Raw genomic sequence first — 17,374 nt, 5'->3', positions numbered from 1 at the left:
ATACTGGATCATGTTATTGGTCAATTGACTTTTTGTATTCTGTCTTTGGCAGTGACTCAGACCTGATGCTCTAGGAGTAAGAAGGGAGGGAAAAAATCCATATGTTCCAGTCCTGTTGTTCTCTACCGTACATATGGATGGTGGTGGATTCTGTCGGACAGCAATCAGCTTGCATTCCCAAACTTAAAAAATGTGTTAATCCCTACTATGTCACGTATAAAGTTATGGATAGAAAATTATCCAATCTCTACGTTTTAGTCACAACATCTAATCTCTGATCCTCTGTGGGAAGGAGTTCCACAGGATGATCACATGCTGTGTGAAAAAGCATTTTCTTTCATTGGTTGTTTCTAAAAGTACCTGCTATTTAATTTAACCCAGATGTATTTTTCTGAATTTCTCTTTATAAAATGATTTGTTTTGTTCCTACAGGTGTTCGATAAGCTTCTACTTTTCTCTCCTGAGTGCCCTGCAGAGCAGATTCTGATGTCCACAAACTCACAGCTCAAGCTGTATACAAACAGGTAAACAAAGAAAAGACATTCCATTCTGAACTCAGGAAATATAAGAGAGAGAAACAGTTTACAGCAGGGGTGTGCACAACCTATGTCCCGTGGGTCATATGTGACCCACCAGAGCATTTCATAAAGCCCGTAGCCTGCTTCAACACAAAATACTAACAGCTGATTCATTAGCGTTTTGTCATCATGTTTACATCATTTAGTTTACATAGTTGTGTAAGTAGACAATACTGGACATAGGTTGCTTCTATCTAAATACGTACGAAACAAGCTGAACTTAAAAGATAAATCGATACAGGTGACATTAAAATCATAGAATGTCAGGGTTGGAAGGGACCTCAGGAGGTCATCTAGTCCAACCCCCAAAATATGTAGAATCTGTTTGGCCCACACAAGGTTTATGTGGCCCTCCTGTGTAATAAGGTTGGGCACCACCAGTTTACAGCATGTGTTCTTCCTTTCAATCCAGGGAGCTGTCCGTCTCTCTGCATTGCAGTCAACTTTTTATCTTCTTTCCAAGAGCTGCACAGATTTGCAGAATTCTGTTGCATGGGAGACCACTTTGGGGCATGCTCAGTCTCTGAAATTGCCTGAATATTAGTCTTTAAAGCCATACCTTGTGCATATTAAATGAAACTCAAGCCTTGCACAGAAGGGCTGAAGTGAAATGTAAGTGTTCCACGGGCCGCGTGCTATCCCCCAGCACAGGGATGAATTTTATCCAGTGAGGATTGAGACCAGGCTGAGCTCTACCCTCAGTGCAAGAAATGAACTGTTCGATAACTGCAAATGCTTGTCTCTGGGGTGGTAGTTTTTGTGGTCCTTAGATTATGCACACTCCCAGAAATGTTATTTTCTGTTGGGAATATAATGTGCACTTTTCTGAGGGGTATCCTCTGGTACCCTACCACCCTCAAATGTGCAACATATCTGAGTGACCCTGAGCAGAGCGGGGTCTGACCATCTGGAGAATATTGTGCCTTCCTCCTACTCTCAGTCTCTCAGCATAGGGAATGAGATGGAGTTTGGGGCCCAAACTCTGATCTCTTGTGAATGAACGGGTGGTGCTGTCACTGAACCACTGGCTTAGCACTTTCATGCCTCATTTAAATAATAATAAAATACGTTAAGCTGTGAACTGGAAGAGCTTGGAGGCACACTATCCTGGGGGAGTTTTGAAACTGCTGGATTCATGGCTTGTCTGAGAAAAGCCCTTCTTGCTGAGGTTTCTCATAGCTTCACTGCCCTCCATTTAGACCCAAATTTTCAGCCTGGTAGAGTGTAACCGAGGGTTTCTTCACTCTGTTTTTGACCTAGGAATGGGGCAGCGCTTGTGAGCTCTCAAATCCTGCAGTGTTTCCCCAACTCTTCCGTCATTGAGGAGCATGGCCAGGGGCTCCTGAGAGCAGGAGCTGTAACAGGCACTGCAGTGCTAGAAGTAACTTCTCTAGAACTCTTTGGAGTCAACCAGACAGTCATAACTGGGGTCCGGGTAAGACATTTGCCAGTACTGTTGCAAGTAAAGGAAATAGCACCCGCGTCTGATTTTTTTAAATCAGTAAAACCTGCTGATGCTGAGAGATCATGTACTATTCATTGTATCAGGATCAGTGTCTCAGAGGGGTGAGTAAGGTCCCCTGATTTGTGATCTCCAGGGTTCCGCCTCAGCTCTGCCTCTGACTCAAAGTGTGACCTTGGAGGCCAGTCACATCACTTCTTTGAGCCTTAATTTACCCATCTGTAAAATGGGGGATGACAATGTGTGTGAGGTTTCATGTTTGTAAATCACCCCATTGTGTGAAAAGCCCCACAGAAGTGCAAAGTATCTTTATCTGTTACTTCATTTTTTACAGCTTAAAATAAGGGATAAGAAACAGTGCTGATGATCTCACCATAAATATATTGTATGCTTTTTAATTGATTCATGTGCTATTGATAATTTAAGGGCAATCTTAAATGCTTTGAGTGATGGGAGACCAAGCAAAACCTAGGTGCTGCAGGAAGAGATATCGATGGTTCAGTAGGTGGTGCTCTTCCTTCTGAAGTAGTTATGTACCATTGTACACTTGTACACAATAAGTGGATCTGTTTCAGTGGGAAAGACATACATTTAATGTATTTTTTTTAAAGTGAACCAAAGGAAGCATTGTCTCTTACAGGTGGCTCCAGTGTCATACCTGAGGATAAGTACCAGTCCCCAACTCTACACCATTAGCAGCACATCTCTGATGGCATTTCCTCTGGGGATGGCTCTTACTCTCACAGTCCAGTTCTATGACAATATTGGGGAAAAATTCCATGCCCAGAACACCCAGCTTTACCTGGCTTTGAACAGGTACAGTCCTGAGGAGGTTGGCACATAGCTGACTAGGGTAGCTAAAACTCACAGGTAAAATTTTAGCATTACAAGTGGTGGGATAGGTGAAAGGTCCTGTATTTCAGGGCTAAATAGGGTGACCAGATGAGAGGAAGAAAATATTGGGACACATGGGGGTGGGAGGGGTTCGTCGGCGGAGCATAAAAAAAACCCGGCGGAGCGAAATATTGGGACAAACACCTAAAAATCGGGATGGTCCTGATTTTATCGGGACGTCTGGTCACCCTAGGGCTAAAGCAGAATTGAAGGGAGCTCTTCAGAAGTGAAAAGCTGGTTTACGTACTCACTGGGCTATGTTAGCCGTGGGGTTTTTATACTTGAAATATGCTGCTTATCTCTTCTGGGCATCTGAAGCTCTGCTGGTTTTCTTTTGACTGGGGCTTGTTTGCTTTCAGAGATGACCTGCTGCTAATCAGACCTGGGAATAAGAATTACACCTACATTGCTCAGGCTGTGAACAGAGGAGTGACGCTGTTGGGAATCTGGGATGAGAAGCACCCAGGCATGGCTGATTATATCCACATGCCCGTGGAGCATGTCATTGAGCCAGACCTCTCAAAGCCCATTGCAGTAGGAGATGTGATCTGTTTCAGCACTCCCCTTGTAAACCAAGAAGGTTTGTGTGTTGTTTTGTAGTCTCTATCTATTGTGGTGTTAACATGACCTGTTCCGGTCACCATGTTAGATCTCACAAGCTAAGCAGCCCATACTTGAATGAGAGACCACTAAGGGACAATGGAGCGGTCCTGGGGATTTAATAGGGGACCATCTTCCCCAGAGTCGGAACTGACCTGGGCTCCCAGCATGGTGTTAGGGTTCCCTGCGCAGCTGAAGGTATTGACTTGAAGGCAACATAAAACTGTGGCTGTGGGAGGGGTGTTCACTCCAGTGTCGTGGCCAAATTCTAATCCAGACACATTCCACTTTCATAAAGTCGTCCAATTTCAAGTTGGTACGGCTTCTAATTTCTCCATTAACTCTGTGACAGACAGGATAAGGGCCAGTGTAAAATGCGTAACTGCTTAGCGATGCGAGTTTGAATGCTTTTTGGCATCAAGGAGTTAATATTGGACATATTAAAATGCTCTCCGCTTTAGCTTGCCATACCAGGAAGAGCTGTGTAGCTTATTTTGGCATCCAGTAGTAAGAAGGAGATGAAGCATGTTGCACGGCTCTGGCTCCACTGCACGTGTGGAAAGCGGTGTTGGCATGACTTCTGCACTAGGTTCGTTTCTGGGATTGAGCACAAAGGGAGCTCTGTTGGGTCTGGTGGAAATCCTGTTCCTACAAGAGCCTAGTTTAATGCAGTGAAGCGCTGCCAGTGGCAATTCCTGGCTAGCCCAGAACCAGAAAGTGTCAGCTTTAGTGGGTCCTCAAAAGAGAGTATCTGCTTCTTACCGTCAAATGACAAGGGACCTAATTCTCCTTACACCTACATTGGCTTTGTTACGGATTTACACCAGTACAAGTAAAAGGAGTATCAGGCCTATCTCCTCCCTTCTCCAGTGCTCTAGGACAGTGGTTCTCAACTAGGGGTCCAGGGCCCCCTGGGGGGCCGTGAGCAGGTTTCAGGGGGTCTGCCAAGCATTAGACTTGCTGGGGCCCTTGGCAGAAAGCTGAAGCCCCACCGCACGTGGCTGAAGCCCAAGGCCCTGAGCCCCACCACCCAGGGCTGAAGCCAAAGCCTGAGCAGCGTAGCTTCATGGGGGGCCCCTGTGGCATGGGGCCCTGGGCAGTTGCCCTGCTTGCTACGCCCTAATGCCGGCCCTGGCTTTTATATGCAGAAAACTAGTTGTTATGCCACAGGTGGGCCATAGAGTTTTTATAGCATGTTGGGGGGGGGGGGGGGGGGAAGACTCAGAAAGAAAAAGATTGAGAACCGCTGCTCTAGGATTCAAGTGTGGGCTCAACCTTGCTGTCCCTGACCTTGAGTGTTTTGCATCCTTTCATTCCAGGGCTGTTATTTTCCTCTTTTTTCCTCACTCACCGGTGGGGCACTTCACAGCCATCCAAGAGGGCAGGCTGCACAGGGGCGACTGACTGGTGTTCTTTATACAAAGGGTTCACTCAATACATAATAGTCAGTGCTCCTGCAGCTCCAGTTTTATTACTGTCTTCTCATCACGGCACAGTAAATTAGGCTTTGACAGTGTCTTAAGAACAAAAGGTAACCAGAGAGCATTGCCAGGAATGCCAAACCCTTTCCTTCATCTATAAAACCTCATCTGAGCATTCTCTTGACTCAGTGACCCTAAAAATTAACCTGCAGCCTTATGGTTCTATTTTATTCACGTAAATACAATTTACAGTCTGCCTTTGCAATCAAGCAGACAGTTAGCTCAGTGTATTCCACTGGGTGGGGGGCATTTGTGTAGCGTGACTATTTGAAAGGTTCACTTTGAGCTCTAAAAATACAAGATCTGTGAGTGTGGCCTACACCGTATGAACTCTGTGAACGTGCTATAGGGGAAGTGACGTCTGAAACCTATTCCCAGCACATTCAGTGATTCCTTTCATGAAGTGGAGACTGACCAGAGGAATCTGGTTTATGACTTGGCTTTTATAGGTGAACCTGGGCTGTGGCAAGTCTCCCCCACTGGCATTCTTGAGACAGACCCTTTGAGTGGAGCAGCATTTGTGAAGAATGCTGGGACAGCTACAATCTTCCATGACATCCCAGGGATAGTGAAAACATACAGAGAGGTATTTATTGCTACACTCTTCTGTAGGAGAGACCAGCTTACTACTGCTTGTGCCAAGGAAATTCTTCCCATAAATTACTTGTATGCTGCACCCATGGCAGTTAGTCTGTATTTACCTTGGAATCCTTTTGTTTATAAGACTGCACAGGCCATACTTAGAAACTGAAAGCAGCACTATTAGCATAGTGGCTGAAGACTGTTATGGTGCTGCAAAAACAGAATTTTTACTGTAACTTAACATGGGATAATTTCAAACCTGGATTCAGGAAAAACAGTCCTGTAAGTAAGTTAATAGGGTCTTTAAAAAGAAGACACTAAGAGCTTGATTCTTTTACACCACTCTGACAGTGTAAAGGGGGCTTAGTGCAAATGGCAGTCTGGTCCCCAAGGTAATAACATTGCTTGGTTCTGGAGAATGGGAGAATGTTCAGTAGCAGAAAAATAGTTACAGCAATAAAACTCCCCATTGTCCATATGAACACACCAGTCTTTCGAACACAAATTTATACCCAGATTTATGTTTTAGGTAGTTGTCAATGGTTCATCAAGATTAAGCCTCCACCTTGGTCCCAAAAGCTACCTAACCAATACTCCTAACTCTTCTGAAGTCTGGGTTTTCGTTGCCACAGGCAGGGCAGGAACAAGCCTCAGAGGTAAGACCTATTACTGCTGGCTTCTTCTACATTCCTCCAGCTTGGCCTAAACTACTGAACTGCTGCAGTTAATGGGGTGGTTCGGTTCTAGTGTTTGTTCCATGGGAGAGCAAATGTACTTATTCTGTAGGAGCCCTCATATTTGAGAGAAACTGAGTTGCAGGTAAAAAGCAATTTATAAACTGGTCCTCTAGCACTTTATTCAAAGTCAGTATAAACCATGCAGGCTTTATAACCCTAAAATGTGATGAAACTACAGCTCAACCTTTGTAACTGCTAGACTACAGATTACTAGTACATCCTATGTGTCCTTCCAAGAATATCAAAATTAGGGACATTTTCTCATGTAAAATAGGAAATTCTTTTAATTTATGCCTTGTTTAGACAAGGCCTATTCTTATGCTGTCAATAAAAACTTCAGTTTCCAAGCCCTAGGTTTTAAGTAAGAAAAACATGTTGTCTGTTTCAAACTCAGCTTTGTACTTTGCCATTGAAATGATTGTAGGTGTCAGTGACCTACTGGGAAAGAATCTTCTGTCTGGGAAGTGTAGGTTGGATGGAAATGATAGACTGGCCTCTCAGCTGGTCTAGCCACCAGAGAAAGCTTCATCACCTGGGCTTGATAGAAAGATCCATGTGATACTACTAGCTCATTCATTCTTCCCGTTCTCTTTCTTCTAGGCCCATGCAGCCCTAGTCAGGTTTATGCAATCACTAATCTGCTTCGCCCAGAGTCTCACCTGCTATGTCAAGTTGAGTTCGGCAGCACAGTGCTGGATATTCCAGCAAGTAAAGTCTTTCATGTCCGGTCACACTTCAGTATTGAAAAAGGTAGGCACGCCGACCCCTTTCAAGGGAAAGGGCCAGGGATTTGGGGGGATTTTTCATTTTTGATTTTTTTTTCTTCCCACAAAATTCCCATTTCTCCACCGGATTGAGAATGTGGTGTTGTTTCACAAACATTTTGTTTCTGCTGACTTGTTAGCATTGGGTAAGAATATGCATAGTGAATTCTCCTTTCCCCTCACTATTGGTAGTTTTCCGGTGATAGATGGCTTATGTATTAAAAACAATCAAACACAAGGCCTCTGAATGTTTATTCTTTGGTTTTCCCCATCTTGAATTTAGGTCTCTATGCCTGCATAATCACTGCTAAACCCCAGTCTGATGAAGTCCTGCTGGCTTTGAGTTTTGCTGAGGTCTCTGTAGATGTGATGGTCTGTCTCTTCAGTGAACAAAGCAAGGATGGAATGCAAAGAATCCTGGTTCCCTTCCTCCCCGCATTTTACCTCAACCAGTCTGAATTGGTTTTTAGCAGCAAACAACTAAATGGCAAGATCAGAGTGCTGGGAGCTGAGAAAGTGTTAGAAAAGCTGGAGGTACATAAAAAGCTCTCTGCCCCTCCATTCCTGGGGCATACACATACCTTTCTTCCTTCTGTTTAGGATGTCTCTGTAGGGAAAATCAGTAGGTGTGGTCTGAGCAGTCCCTTGGTCCCTTGTGGGAGATTCTTCAAGAAATGATTGAGTTACTTCTGTGTTTGGAAACAGTGGTGTTTTTTTACAGTAATTGAGCACTCCCCCTCTTTTATGTCAGGAGGGGGGAAATGGTGGGCAGGTAGACAAGGGAGAACCTAAGTTACAGTAACCCCACTGCTAGGCAGGCCATTTGTCCAGTTTCCAACTGGACAATCCTCTTTTGGGGTGGTTTGTTGCCTGTCTGATACTGAAAGAAAACTGGATGAAGAGCTCGCCACTCTGCCCCCACTGGAGTGACCTCACACACACACAATGTGCGAGGTCACACCCGCCAGGGCAGGGTAGTGCAGTCTTCAAAATGGCACCTCCCATGCCGCATAACCTCATGCGCACTGTGTGTGCAAGGTCATGCCAGCAGGCCCAGGCCGTTTCAGGAAGTATCAGCACATCCAGTATTCTGCTACCCACTGCAAATGTTGGTAATTACAGGAATACTTATCATCACTACTGCATTGTTGTAAATAACCTTGCTATTAAGTATGTAATATTTAGGGCCTTACCAAATTCACGGCCATGAAAAAAACGTCACGGACCGTGAAATCTGGTCTCCCCCCGTGAAATCGTCTTTTGTGTGCTTTTACCCTATACTATACAGATTTCACAAGGGAGACCATTTCTCAAATTGGGGGTCCTGGCCCAAAAGGGAGTTGCAAGAGGGTCACAAGATTATTTTAAGGGGGTCGTGGTATTACCATCCTTACTTCTATGCTGCCTTCAGATCTGGGTAGCCAGAGAGCAGTGGTTGTTGGCTGGGCACCCAGCTCTGAAGGCAGCGCCCCACCAGCAGCAGTGCAGAAGTAAGGGTGGCAATACCATACTGTGCCACCCTTACTTCTGTGCTGCTGCTGGCAGCAGCTCTGCCTTCAGAGCTGGGATCCTGGCCAGCAGTCGCCGCTCTCCAGCTGCCCAGCTCTGAAGGCAGTTGCCGCCACCAGCAGCACAGAAGTAAGGGTAGCAGTACCACAACCCCCCCTACAATAACCTTGTGACCCCCCACAACTCCTTTTTGGGTCAGGACCCATACAATTACAACACCGTGACATTTCAGCTTTAAATAGCTGAAATCAGGAAAATTATGATTTAAAAAATCCTATGACCATGAAATTGACCAAAATGGACCATGACTTTGGTAGAACCCTAGTACTATACAGAACTGGCTTGTACTGTTTTTGTTTACCTTTTCAATAACTGCTTTTTGTCTGTTTTCAAAGGTCCACCCCAACTCTCCTGTGATAATAGTGAGGCGGCCTGAACATTCGCCCAACATGCCTGGACTTGTCTCCTACCCAGTTAGTGTGGTCAATCTCTCATCTCTCCACCAGATGGCAGCCCCCATCTTTATCAATGTCTCTTGTATTCTCACAGGCCAAAGAGTTACCATAACTGTGAGAGTTCTGGCAGGGCAGCATCTGTTTAGTAAGTATCAGCTGGTCTTATTTGCATGAGAAGATGCAATAGTGCCATCAAAGCGGTTTGCTAGTTACTGGATCCTCATTCTTTACCATTCCAGTCTGCTTTTCTGTTACAAGAAAGTACCTTACTGTGTCTAGGCCTGAACCTGTGCGGTATCTTAACTCTCATTGACCTTAGTGGGAGTTAAGTACCCAACACCACCCAGCATTGGTCCTTCTGAATGCTAACTCCGTAACGAGGGGGCCCTCTTTTGTTCATTTCACAGTGAAGACTCTGGGATCACAAGGAAGAGGCTTACGCCCTAGGTGTGAACAGCTGAACTTGATGCGGGTGGGAAGAGGCATTGTAGGGAGCTGCAGGTTAAGAATGATGCAAAGCGGTTTCCATCTGATTGTATTTAGTAGTCTACATGACCTGAGTTGCTGGTCTGGGTCTATTTCCTAGTGAACAGAGGGGAGTCTCCGATAGAATCGGGAGACTGAATTGCCCTTAGTCCATGGGGTGGGTCCCTCCTATTTCTAGTGAGGCACTTTGACAGGGCCTGAGCCAGGAAACTTTCACTGCACCTGGTCTAGGGAGAGAACTTCATTCCTTAAGGCTCCAGCACCAAATTCCTATTGGAAGGATTAATGATTTTGAAACCGCTTATTTAATATTTCTTTTCAGTTAGTTCTTGCAACAAAGCTGCAGAATGGTTAGATACATGTCTCTACAGTGTCATTTATTACAGAAACGAGGAGTCTGCCTACATGCAAGACTAAATCTTACCTCCTGTTTCTGGAAAATGCTAGGTCAGTGCAGTGAAGCAGGAATTGTCCAACAGCTTATGGGCTCTTACCAGATCCTTCTCTTCACCCTCTTTGCTGTTCTAGCATCGACAGCTGTAATCTTTCTCAGTAAGTGAAAACAGAGAGGTTTGCAGGTAAACAGGCTGCTTTACCTGTGTGTTCATTCAGTCATGGAATACAAGCATTTGTCTGTTACACTTTGTGTATATTTTTAAGAGTGCAATACTGTTTTGAGTGTGTTTGAAAATTACAAGCACTTTGATTTAAAAAAAAAAACGGTACACACCACAACCAACCACATTTCAGACCATGTCCTGAAATAGAATACATCTAGCACACAAAGGTTTAACCCCCAAAAGATCATCCTGGTGTCCTATTTCTGTAATGCCTTTCAAGAACCTGTATACATACAGCTGTACAGGGATGCAGCCACCTTTCATGTAGACACCAACTAGTATCCACCACTGAGGAAAGGGCATTTTGGCCAGTAAGAAAGATAGATATGTAGGTAAGTACCCTACCATCTTTAATGACCATATAAAGCGGACAGGCTCTCAGTTTATAAAATCTCAGGAGGAGGGAAAAAAACACTACCCCTAATAAATGTCATGTAACTTAGTGAATCTGCCTCTGAAGGATAACAGGCTGAATTTCTGCTACTGCAGTCAGAACCTGTAGTTCCTGAGGTTTAGGCCACTGGGACATGTTGTACACATCGGCAGTGCCAGGCCCCTATTGGTCATATTAAACTGTCATCCTGGTATGAAAAATCACCTTAGGTAAACTTTAAGGGAAAAAAAGCAATGCGGGTTCTTTGCACTGGGATATACATGGAGCCTTTCACTGCTAAAGCTTGATGCTTCTACTCTAAACCTGAAATAAACCAAGTTAGTAGCAGGCTCAGTGGCCTACATGAAATGAGTCCAGTTCCTAAAGAATTTGCTTCCCTCCATGGAAAAGCCAAATTCCTTTCTCTTCTCTAGACATGTTCACGCTGGAGCAGGGCCGAGGTATATTGGCAAAGGGCAGTGTGGTGGAAACTTGCCCTGTCACTATTGGATAGAGAAGATTATTGGCTCCAACAGGGGTACCTTTTAAGCACTACTGATTTGACACTTATGATGGTATCTAAATAGTGCAACATTTCTGTCAGTTTCACCTGTTGATTTTGGTACTCTGTGCCTCACAATTCTGATCTATCAGATTTTCCCAACAGTGCCAAAATGCACATTCTCTTCCCCCTTCACACACCTGCATAAATGGTAGGGAGAAGACTCATAATAGGGTTTTGACCCACACAAGCTGTGAAATGTGTTTTGTGGGAATATCTTATTTGCCAGTTTGGCCTTTAGACAAAGTTGCAGTGGTTTAATTAAACTTGTGGAAAAACTCATGCTTATGTTTGCATGGCTTATTGCACTGTCTTAAACCCATACTAATAGACAAGCTAAACAGCACATCTCTCTGTAGAACACTCAGAGTTAAAGCAAATCAATAAGTGTGATGTCAACACATAAATTAGAGCATCTTAGCACTCCCCCCTCCTCCCCCCCCCGAATATCATTCAGGAATAGTGGCTTTAGTTCCTTGTATAATCCTTAAGACTTCAAAATGGCCATGCAGCTTTGTGTTGGTTTAAATCACACCTTAAATTAAACTGCTGTTAACGGTGTACACAAACCTTTAGCACAATGAGATTATACCTTCACACCTGTTCCACTGATATTACATAATTGGTTATTTTTGCAGCATACAATGCCTTTCTGACCAGAGTACAGACTGTACCTATTGTGTATGTTCCTACCTCAGCTACACCTCAGACAGGTAAGCTGGGGTTCTTTTTGAAACTTGTGTAATGAACTGTATATAATTTGTTGGAACAGCTGTATACAAAGGTCAGTAGCAAACATCACTTGCTTAAGATAGGACATTCTCTCAACCTGTTTGCTCTTTCCCAAACTCACTTCTCTGGAGGCAGAATAGCCAGCCTGGAAAAGCGAATTTGAATTCCCCTAGCAGAGATCAGGTACTTTTGTTGTAGCTGTGTTGGTCCTAGGATATGGAGAGATGGGTGAGGTAATCTTTTGTTGGTGACAAGAACAGAAGTTGATCCAATAAAAGATATTACCTCCCCCACCTTGTCTCGGGTACAGGAAAGGGCTTGAAGTTTTAGGAACTGTTTTCTATAAATTGCAAGGTTAGATGGCAGCAGCTGTCTTTAAGTAAAACCCTGTCCTTTTTGTTCCTGTGTCCTAGGGATATCCAAGCAGTCCGGTATTTATCTGACTAACCTTTTCCCCCTACTCTTAGGGTATTCATATCCTCCTGTTGGTACTCAACAACACAATGGAAGAAACAGGACACAGCTATGGCTTTGGAGCGTACGGAGAAGGCATGTTTGAAAGAAGTACCTATTTGTACAACAATAAATGTCTAGTGAAGCGTGATGTTAGGTGTAGTTCCAACTCCTGTAACTGGAAGTCACAGCACCTTCCTGGTTCTCTGGGACAACAGTCTGACTCTAGACTCTTCAGGCCACAGTGATGGGTACCGGACAGGTGCCCCACTATCATGTTGCCAAAGACACAATAGAGTTTGTGCCATTCTACTTTAAATGATCAGTGTGGTAGATCCTGCAACAAGAAAACCTCCCTCATGATTTGGGCCAGAATAAAGTCCAGAAGCCACCCAGCAGTTTGACTTTTAGACCTTTTTCAGGCCAGTAATGTATGATACAGCAGGCTTCTTGCCTCTGCAGGCAGGCACAGAGTATCAGGTCAGAGCACTGAGAGGGTAACAAGGTACTTTACTGTGGTTTGAGGAATATTTGGGAGTCATTTGCAAAAGCCTGTGCTGTCAGCAGGGCAAAGTCAGGATTCCCAGTGGTTGAAGCTGCCATTTTAAGAATGGTCAGATTATGCTGACGTCTCAGGAGAGGGAGGGATGAGAGAATAACTAGTTTCACTCCAGGGTGAACAGGGACTCACTGCATATCCATATTCTTTCCCTGCTGAGAGTCGTCATAGCACCTGTTGCAATTACAGGCAGGGCAGAGTGAAACTCTGCCCAGAAAGTGTGTGTTCACTCCTGTTGAACAGTTTTGCTCATATCACCCAAAAGAGCACTATGCGAGTATCAAGTTAAGCAACAGACTAAGCTGTATTTTATCCAAAATTTATTGACAGTCAGATGGGTGAGGCTACAGGGACAGTATGAAAGTCATGTTCTCCCCTCACATTCTAGAGACGTCTTTAAAGCCTTCTGTTCACATCTTGACACTTAATGTTGCTCCGTGGCTGAATCCCATGCTCTTGAACCATCTGTATTTGTGCTGCCAACTGTGCAGGTAGTCCCACCCATCTCAGACACTTTCGTTTAGTGCTGCTTTCGTCTGAAGGAGCATCCTAGATAAGGAAAGAACAGTAAGTAATCCCAAGCACATTACCAGCCTGTGTGGGGGATGGTTGGGTCGTTTACCTCTTTGACTATCTTAAATAGTGAATTGTGCCCAGTCTGCAGGAGGGTACCAGCACCACAAGGCCTCTAGGGGTTGTGAGGGAGGCGGACTGTATTCTCATAGCTCAACAAGGACTCAGCCACTGGGAGAGAGTCTGAAATCCTCAGGTATCAACAGCTCCAAAATCCATTAAGTCAGATCCATCATTATAGAAGTAAAACTGAAGCAGAGCCAACAGAACATGGAACTAGCTCAATAGTCCAGGCGTGGCTCGTAACCATGAAGGCCAACAGATAGTAAGTATATTCCCAACGACCCTCTGAGGAACACCAGTAAATAGCCATCCATCCTAAGCATTCTTCAAGAATCCCCAAGGTTTCTAGTCGTTCTGTCCTGCCAACTGCTCTAGGTCACTTAAGAGGAGTTTCATTATACGTCGCAAACCCACTCCCTGCAAGCACTTCAGGCACATATTGGACAATCTTAGACTCTTCTGAAGTGCCACTCAAGGTAAAAGTCTGGATATGGGGTATTCTAACTCAGGGTGTACAATGCATTAAGAACCAAGATATACATTCCCTGCCCTGAGGAATCTATAGTTCAAGTAAGACAAGAGCAAGACAAAACAGGTGAGGGGGTTATGACGACACAGTAAAACAATGTAGTAGCTGGCTGGGTTTTCTCAAGTACAAATTGCTGTTTACCTTCTGTAAGCCTTGCCTTTCCTCCGGTGGGCTGGCACAGCACAGTTGAGCAGCCAACACACAGAACTACAGTTTGAGCATGGCTGAATACAGTGGTGATTTTATAGCAACCTGAAAGAAAGCACAAGTTTGAGGTGAGCATATTTCTCTACAAAGGAGCTGGGGCCGGGTTATGGCCACTGCTGGAGCAATGACAAAGCTGGCATGTTATTGGAGAAATGTTTTGACATTTTCAGCAGGCAAGTGAAACTTTAATCTGCTGGAGAAAGAGAAGAGGGCTAAGGGCGACAGTGAAAAACGTTCCAACAGTTGTGCATTGCTCTGGCCATAATGGGGATTTAAAGGGTTCTCAAAAGCAAACGTTTTAAGCTTGCATTTTACAGGTAGTTACAGCAGACTGCAGGGTCTACTCCAACAGTAGTCTATTTTTGTCAAGGTCCAAATTTCTTGGTCAAAGTATAATCAAGGTCCAAACTCCAGAGAAAATTTTAAAAAGGTAAGATTCCAGAATCCCTTCAAAAGCACCTAGCGGTCCGGGTTTGGCCTGCGGTCCACCGGTCTCTATCGAGATAATTCCTTACAAGTCTGCCCAGTTCGATTTCCAGAGTAGGACAACTTCAACCACCACCAGGTCTTACATGCTCAGGGTCACTGTTGACCACAGGGGGCTACCCAGCTACCTTCGGCCTCCTGCCTGGGGAGCGAGGCGGGACTGCTCACAGCCGGGGGGCAGCCCGGGGCCATGCGCCCAAGGGCTGCCCCACACGGGCTGTAGGTGCCGCCTGGGGGGGCCTCACCTGGACACTTCACATCCATGAAATAGGAGTTCGGACTCTGGACCAGACGCTTCTTCTTGTGTTTCCGCTTCTCCTCCTCGGGGGAGGGATGCAGCAGGTCTTTCGCCAGCTGCAAGCCAAGCACAGCGGGTTAGGCCGGCCGGGGGGGCGCCCCCCCCACACCCCCCTAGAGGGGCCCCCCCCGCCGCCGCCATCTTGGTCCCTCCTTCCCCCCCCCCCCCGCCGCCCCCCCCCCCCCGCCCGGGCCCGGCCCCCGCCCCCCCCCCCCCCCGCTGGCAGAGCCCGGCCCCGGCCGCGGAGCGGGGCCGCCCCGGGCGAGGGGGACGCTCCCGGGCCCGGCCCCCCCCGCGGGCCGCTCGGCCGCACTCACAGGCATGTTCGCGTGGAGGCAGCCGCGGCCGAAAAGGAGCTAGACCGGAAACCGGGGCCGCTATATCCGCTCCGGGGTTCCCCACACGGGCGGAAGTGAGCGCTTGGCACGGCTCCGCTGCCATCTTGGAAAGGTCGAAACTGCCACCCACTGCGCAACGAGAGTTGGGCGATGTCGCCATTTTGAGAAGGTCGTTCACGCCAACAAAGCGCAACGACTGCCGGAAGCGCCGCCATATTGTAAAGGTCTTTGCCTGCAGCCGGAAGGAATAATGTAGCCGGAAGTAGCGGCCATGTTAAGAGGGTCAGTCTTTTGTCCAGGGGCTGAGGAAGCGGGAAATGACGCCATCTTGGGAAGGTCCCTGGGGACCCAGGCCCAGGGGCTGAGCCCTGAGATCCCTCCCTACAAGCCCCATGCTGCTGAGGTGCCCCCGGATTGGTCGCGCTCCGCAGTCCCGCCCACCCCACGGGCCCACATGACATCACCGTGGGTGCCATGGTGATGGGCGGAGGTGACACAACGAGACGCTGATGCGTCTCAGCACTGGGTGATGTCATTGGAGGGGCTGATGACATCATAGCGTGCCGGGCTGGTGGGAACATGCCCCGCAAAGACTGATGGGCCCCAATTTCTCTGAGCCCGAAATTCGTTAATTGCTGTCACCCCCCTAAACTCCTGCTGTGGCCTCGACCGGAGACTGGCTCCTCCGTCGCGTCCCGTCCTAGGCGCTGGCTGCCAGGCCGCAGGCGGCTTTGGGATCGTCCCACGCGAAAGTGACCGTCATCGATGCAAGCGTGGATGTGGGAGGAGCTTACCGGTGCCCCCGTCTGCGGGATGAGTCCGAGACCGGGCAGGGTAGTTAGGCGGGTCTGCAAGAACTCTAGAAAAGGCCCCGAAGGCCCCGTTCTCTAATCTCCAGCAGCACGGGGCAGGTCCAGTGAGGGGCTCCTCTGCAGCTGGAAGCCTGCGGGGCCACAGGCATGAGGTGTGGGCCCCGCACATCTGGATTTCTTGCTCCCCTTGGAACCTGGACTTCCGCCTCAAAGAGGTTAGCAAACAACCAGGGCAGAGAGGGAACAGCAGCGGGCCAAGAGCGAGGTGTCCTGTGGTTCGGTCACTGGAGGGCAGAGTGGCGCTTGTTGCCCAGCTGGAATGCACAGAGGCCTTTCTGCCGCTTCCTTCCTGCACATCCCGGGAGAAAAATTCACCCCGTGGCGCTTCCCAGCTGCAGGAAAGTTTTGCCCGGGATCTTTCTGATGACACAGATAAAGGGATGAGCTGCAGGATTAGGATTTATGTGGTGTCAGCAAACCACGATGGTGACCCAGGGACGCTGGTCACGCCATGAATTAATGTCAGGACGTTTTTGGAGCATGTCTGCAGCACAGTGGGCCCCCCACAGCTCTGCCAATGCCCCTCAGTCCTGATACGCAGTTTGTAGTACCCCTGCCTGGGTCCCCCCTGCCACTGCCAGCTCAGCTGGTGCCCCTCACTCCTGACCTGCAGCCCCCTGCAATCCTAGCCCTGAGTCCCCGCTCAGCTCTGCCAGTGTCCCTCAGTCCCGCAGCCCCTCTGCTACTTCAGGCATGGCTCCCTGCAAGCTAACACAGCCCTGAGAGGCCCCTCAGTCTCCACCCATAGCCCATCCCTGCTGCTCATCCAGTACCGGGCGCCACACATCCCAGTCCTGAGTCCTGACCCGCAGTGACTGAAGGGCTCCTGCTTGCCCACCGCAGAGCAGCGTGGGGAGAGGAACTGGATCCCATCATCAGTATTGTTCTGCCTGAGGCGCTCCCAGACCTGGGGCAAGAGAAAGTGAAGGAGAAAAGCATCTGGTGTGTGAAGAGGGAGAGGGTAGGACTGGCCCTCCCCTGCTGTGGGACCCACCCTGCTAAGAGTTAGACAAAACAGCTTCAGTAAACCTCCCCCGCGCCTCACTTTGTTCAGCAGGAATTCCAAAGAAACCCAGCTCAGCTCAAACATATCCCAGCCCTGGGGTCTCCCCCTCCAGCTCTGCCAGTGCCCCTCAATCCCCAGCCCTGGGCTCCCCCCAC

The 17,374-nt window shown here is 47.4% G+C and overlaps 2 protein-coding genes across 2 annotated transcripts in view; one reads left to right on the top strand and one right to left on the bottom strand.

Annotated features, from left to right (window-relative positions):
- NUP210L (nucleoporin 210 like) overlaps window positions 1-12,417 on the top strand; it is a 40,556-nt gene extending 28,139 nt beyond the window's left edge. Inside the window, 12 exon segments of the mRNA XM_026658088.1 lie at window positions 433-524; window positions 1,839-2,013; window positions 2,681-2,856; window positions 3,294-3,514; window positions 5,465-5,601; window positions 6,127-6,253; window positions 6,935-7,084; window positions 7,382-7,632; window positions 9,003-9,207; window positions 9,996-10,100; window positions 11,742-11,816; window positions 12,303-12,417. Coding sequence (XP_026513873.1) covers window positions 433-524; window positions 1,839-2,013; window positions 2,681-2,856; window positions 3,294-3,514; window positions 5,465-5,601; window positions 6,127-6,253; window positions 6,935-7,084; window positions 7,382-7,632; window positions 9,003-9,207; window positions 9,996-10,100; window positions 11,742-11,816; window positions 12,303-12,394 — 1,806 coding nt within the window. The 3' untranslated portion in view covers window positions 12,395-12,417.
- A 735-nt stretch (window positions 12,418-13,152) lies between these two features.
- On the bottom strand, window positions 13,153-15,426 carry RPS27 (ribosomal protein S27). Its single transcript, XM_024207448.2, has 4 exons — window positions 15,321-15,426; window positions 14,951-15,059; window positions 14,154-14,264; window positions 13,153-13,396 (listed from the first exon to the last, which is right to left on the bottom strand). The coding sequence occupies exons 1-4, from the start codon at window positions 15,324-15,326 to the stop codon at window positions 13,368-13,370; spliced, it is 255 nt and encodes an 84-aa protein (XP_024063216.1). The 5' UTR covers window positions 15,327-15,426; the 3' UTR covers window positions 13,153-13,367.
- Between the last annotated feature and the right edge of the window lie 1,948 nt (window positions 15,427-17,374).

The sequence above is a fragment of the Terrapene carolina genome, unplaced genomic scaffold, assembly GCF_002925995.2.
Source record: "Terrapene carolina triunguis isolate 2854851 unplaced genomic scaffold, T_m_triunguis-2.0 Scaffold397, whole genome shotgun sequence".
Classification (NCBI taxonomy): Eukaryota; Metazoa; Chordata; order Testudines; family Emydidae; genus Terrapene; species Terrapene triunguis.
The sequence above is the reverse complement of the archived record's forward strand: the minus strand, read 5'-3'. Positions and strand labels throughout refer to the sequence as shown.

Bases quoted from the DNA above. Each gene is read 5' to 3' on its own strand.
- RPS27 (XM_024207448.2), bottom strand. The intron at 14,265-14,950 runs GTGAGGCCCCCC...GCTTTCTTTCAG, and splicing joins CATGGATGTGAAGTGTCCAG to GTTGCTATAAAATCACCACT. The intron at 13,397-14,153 runs GTAAACAGCAAT...TTCCTTATCTAG, and splicing joins AAAGGCAAGGCTTACAGAAG to GATGCTCCTTCAGACGAAAG.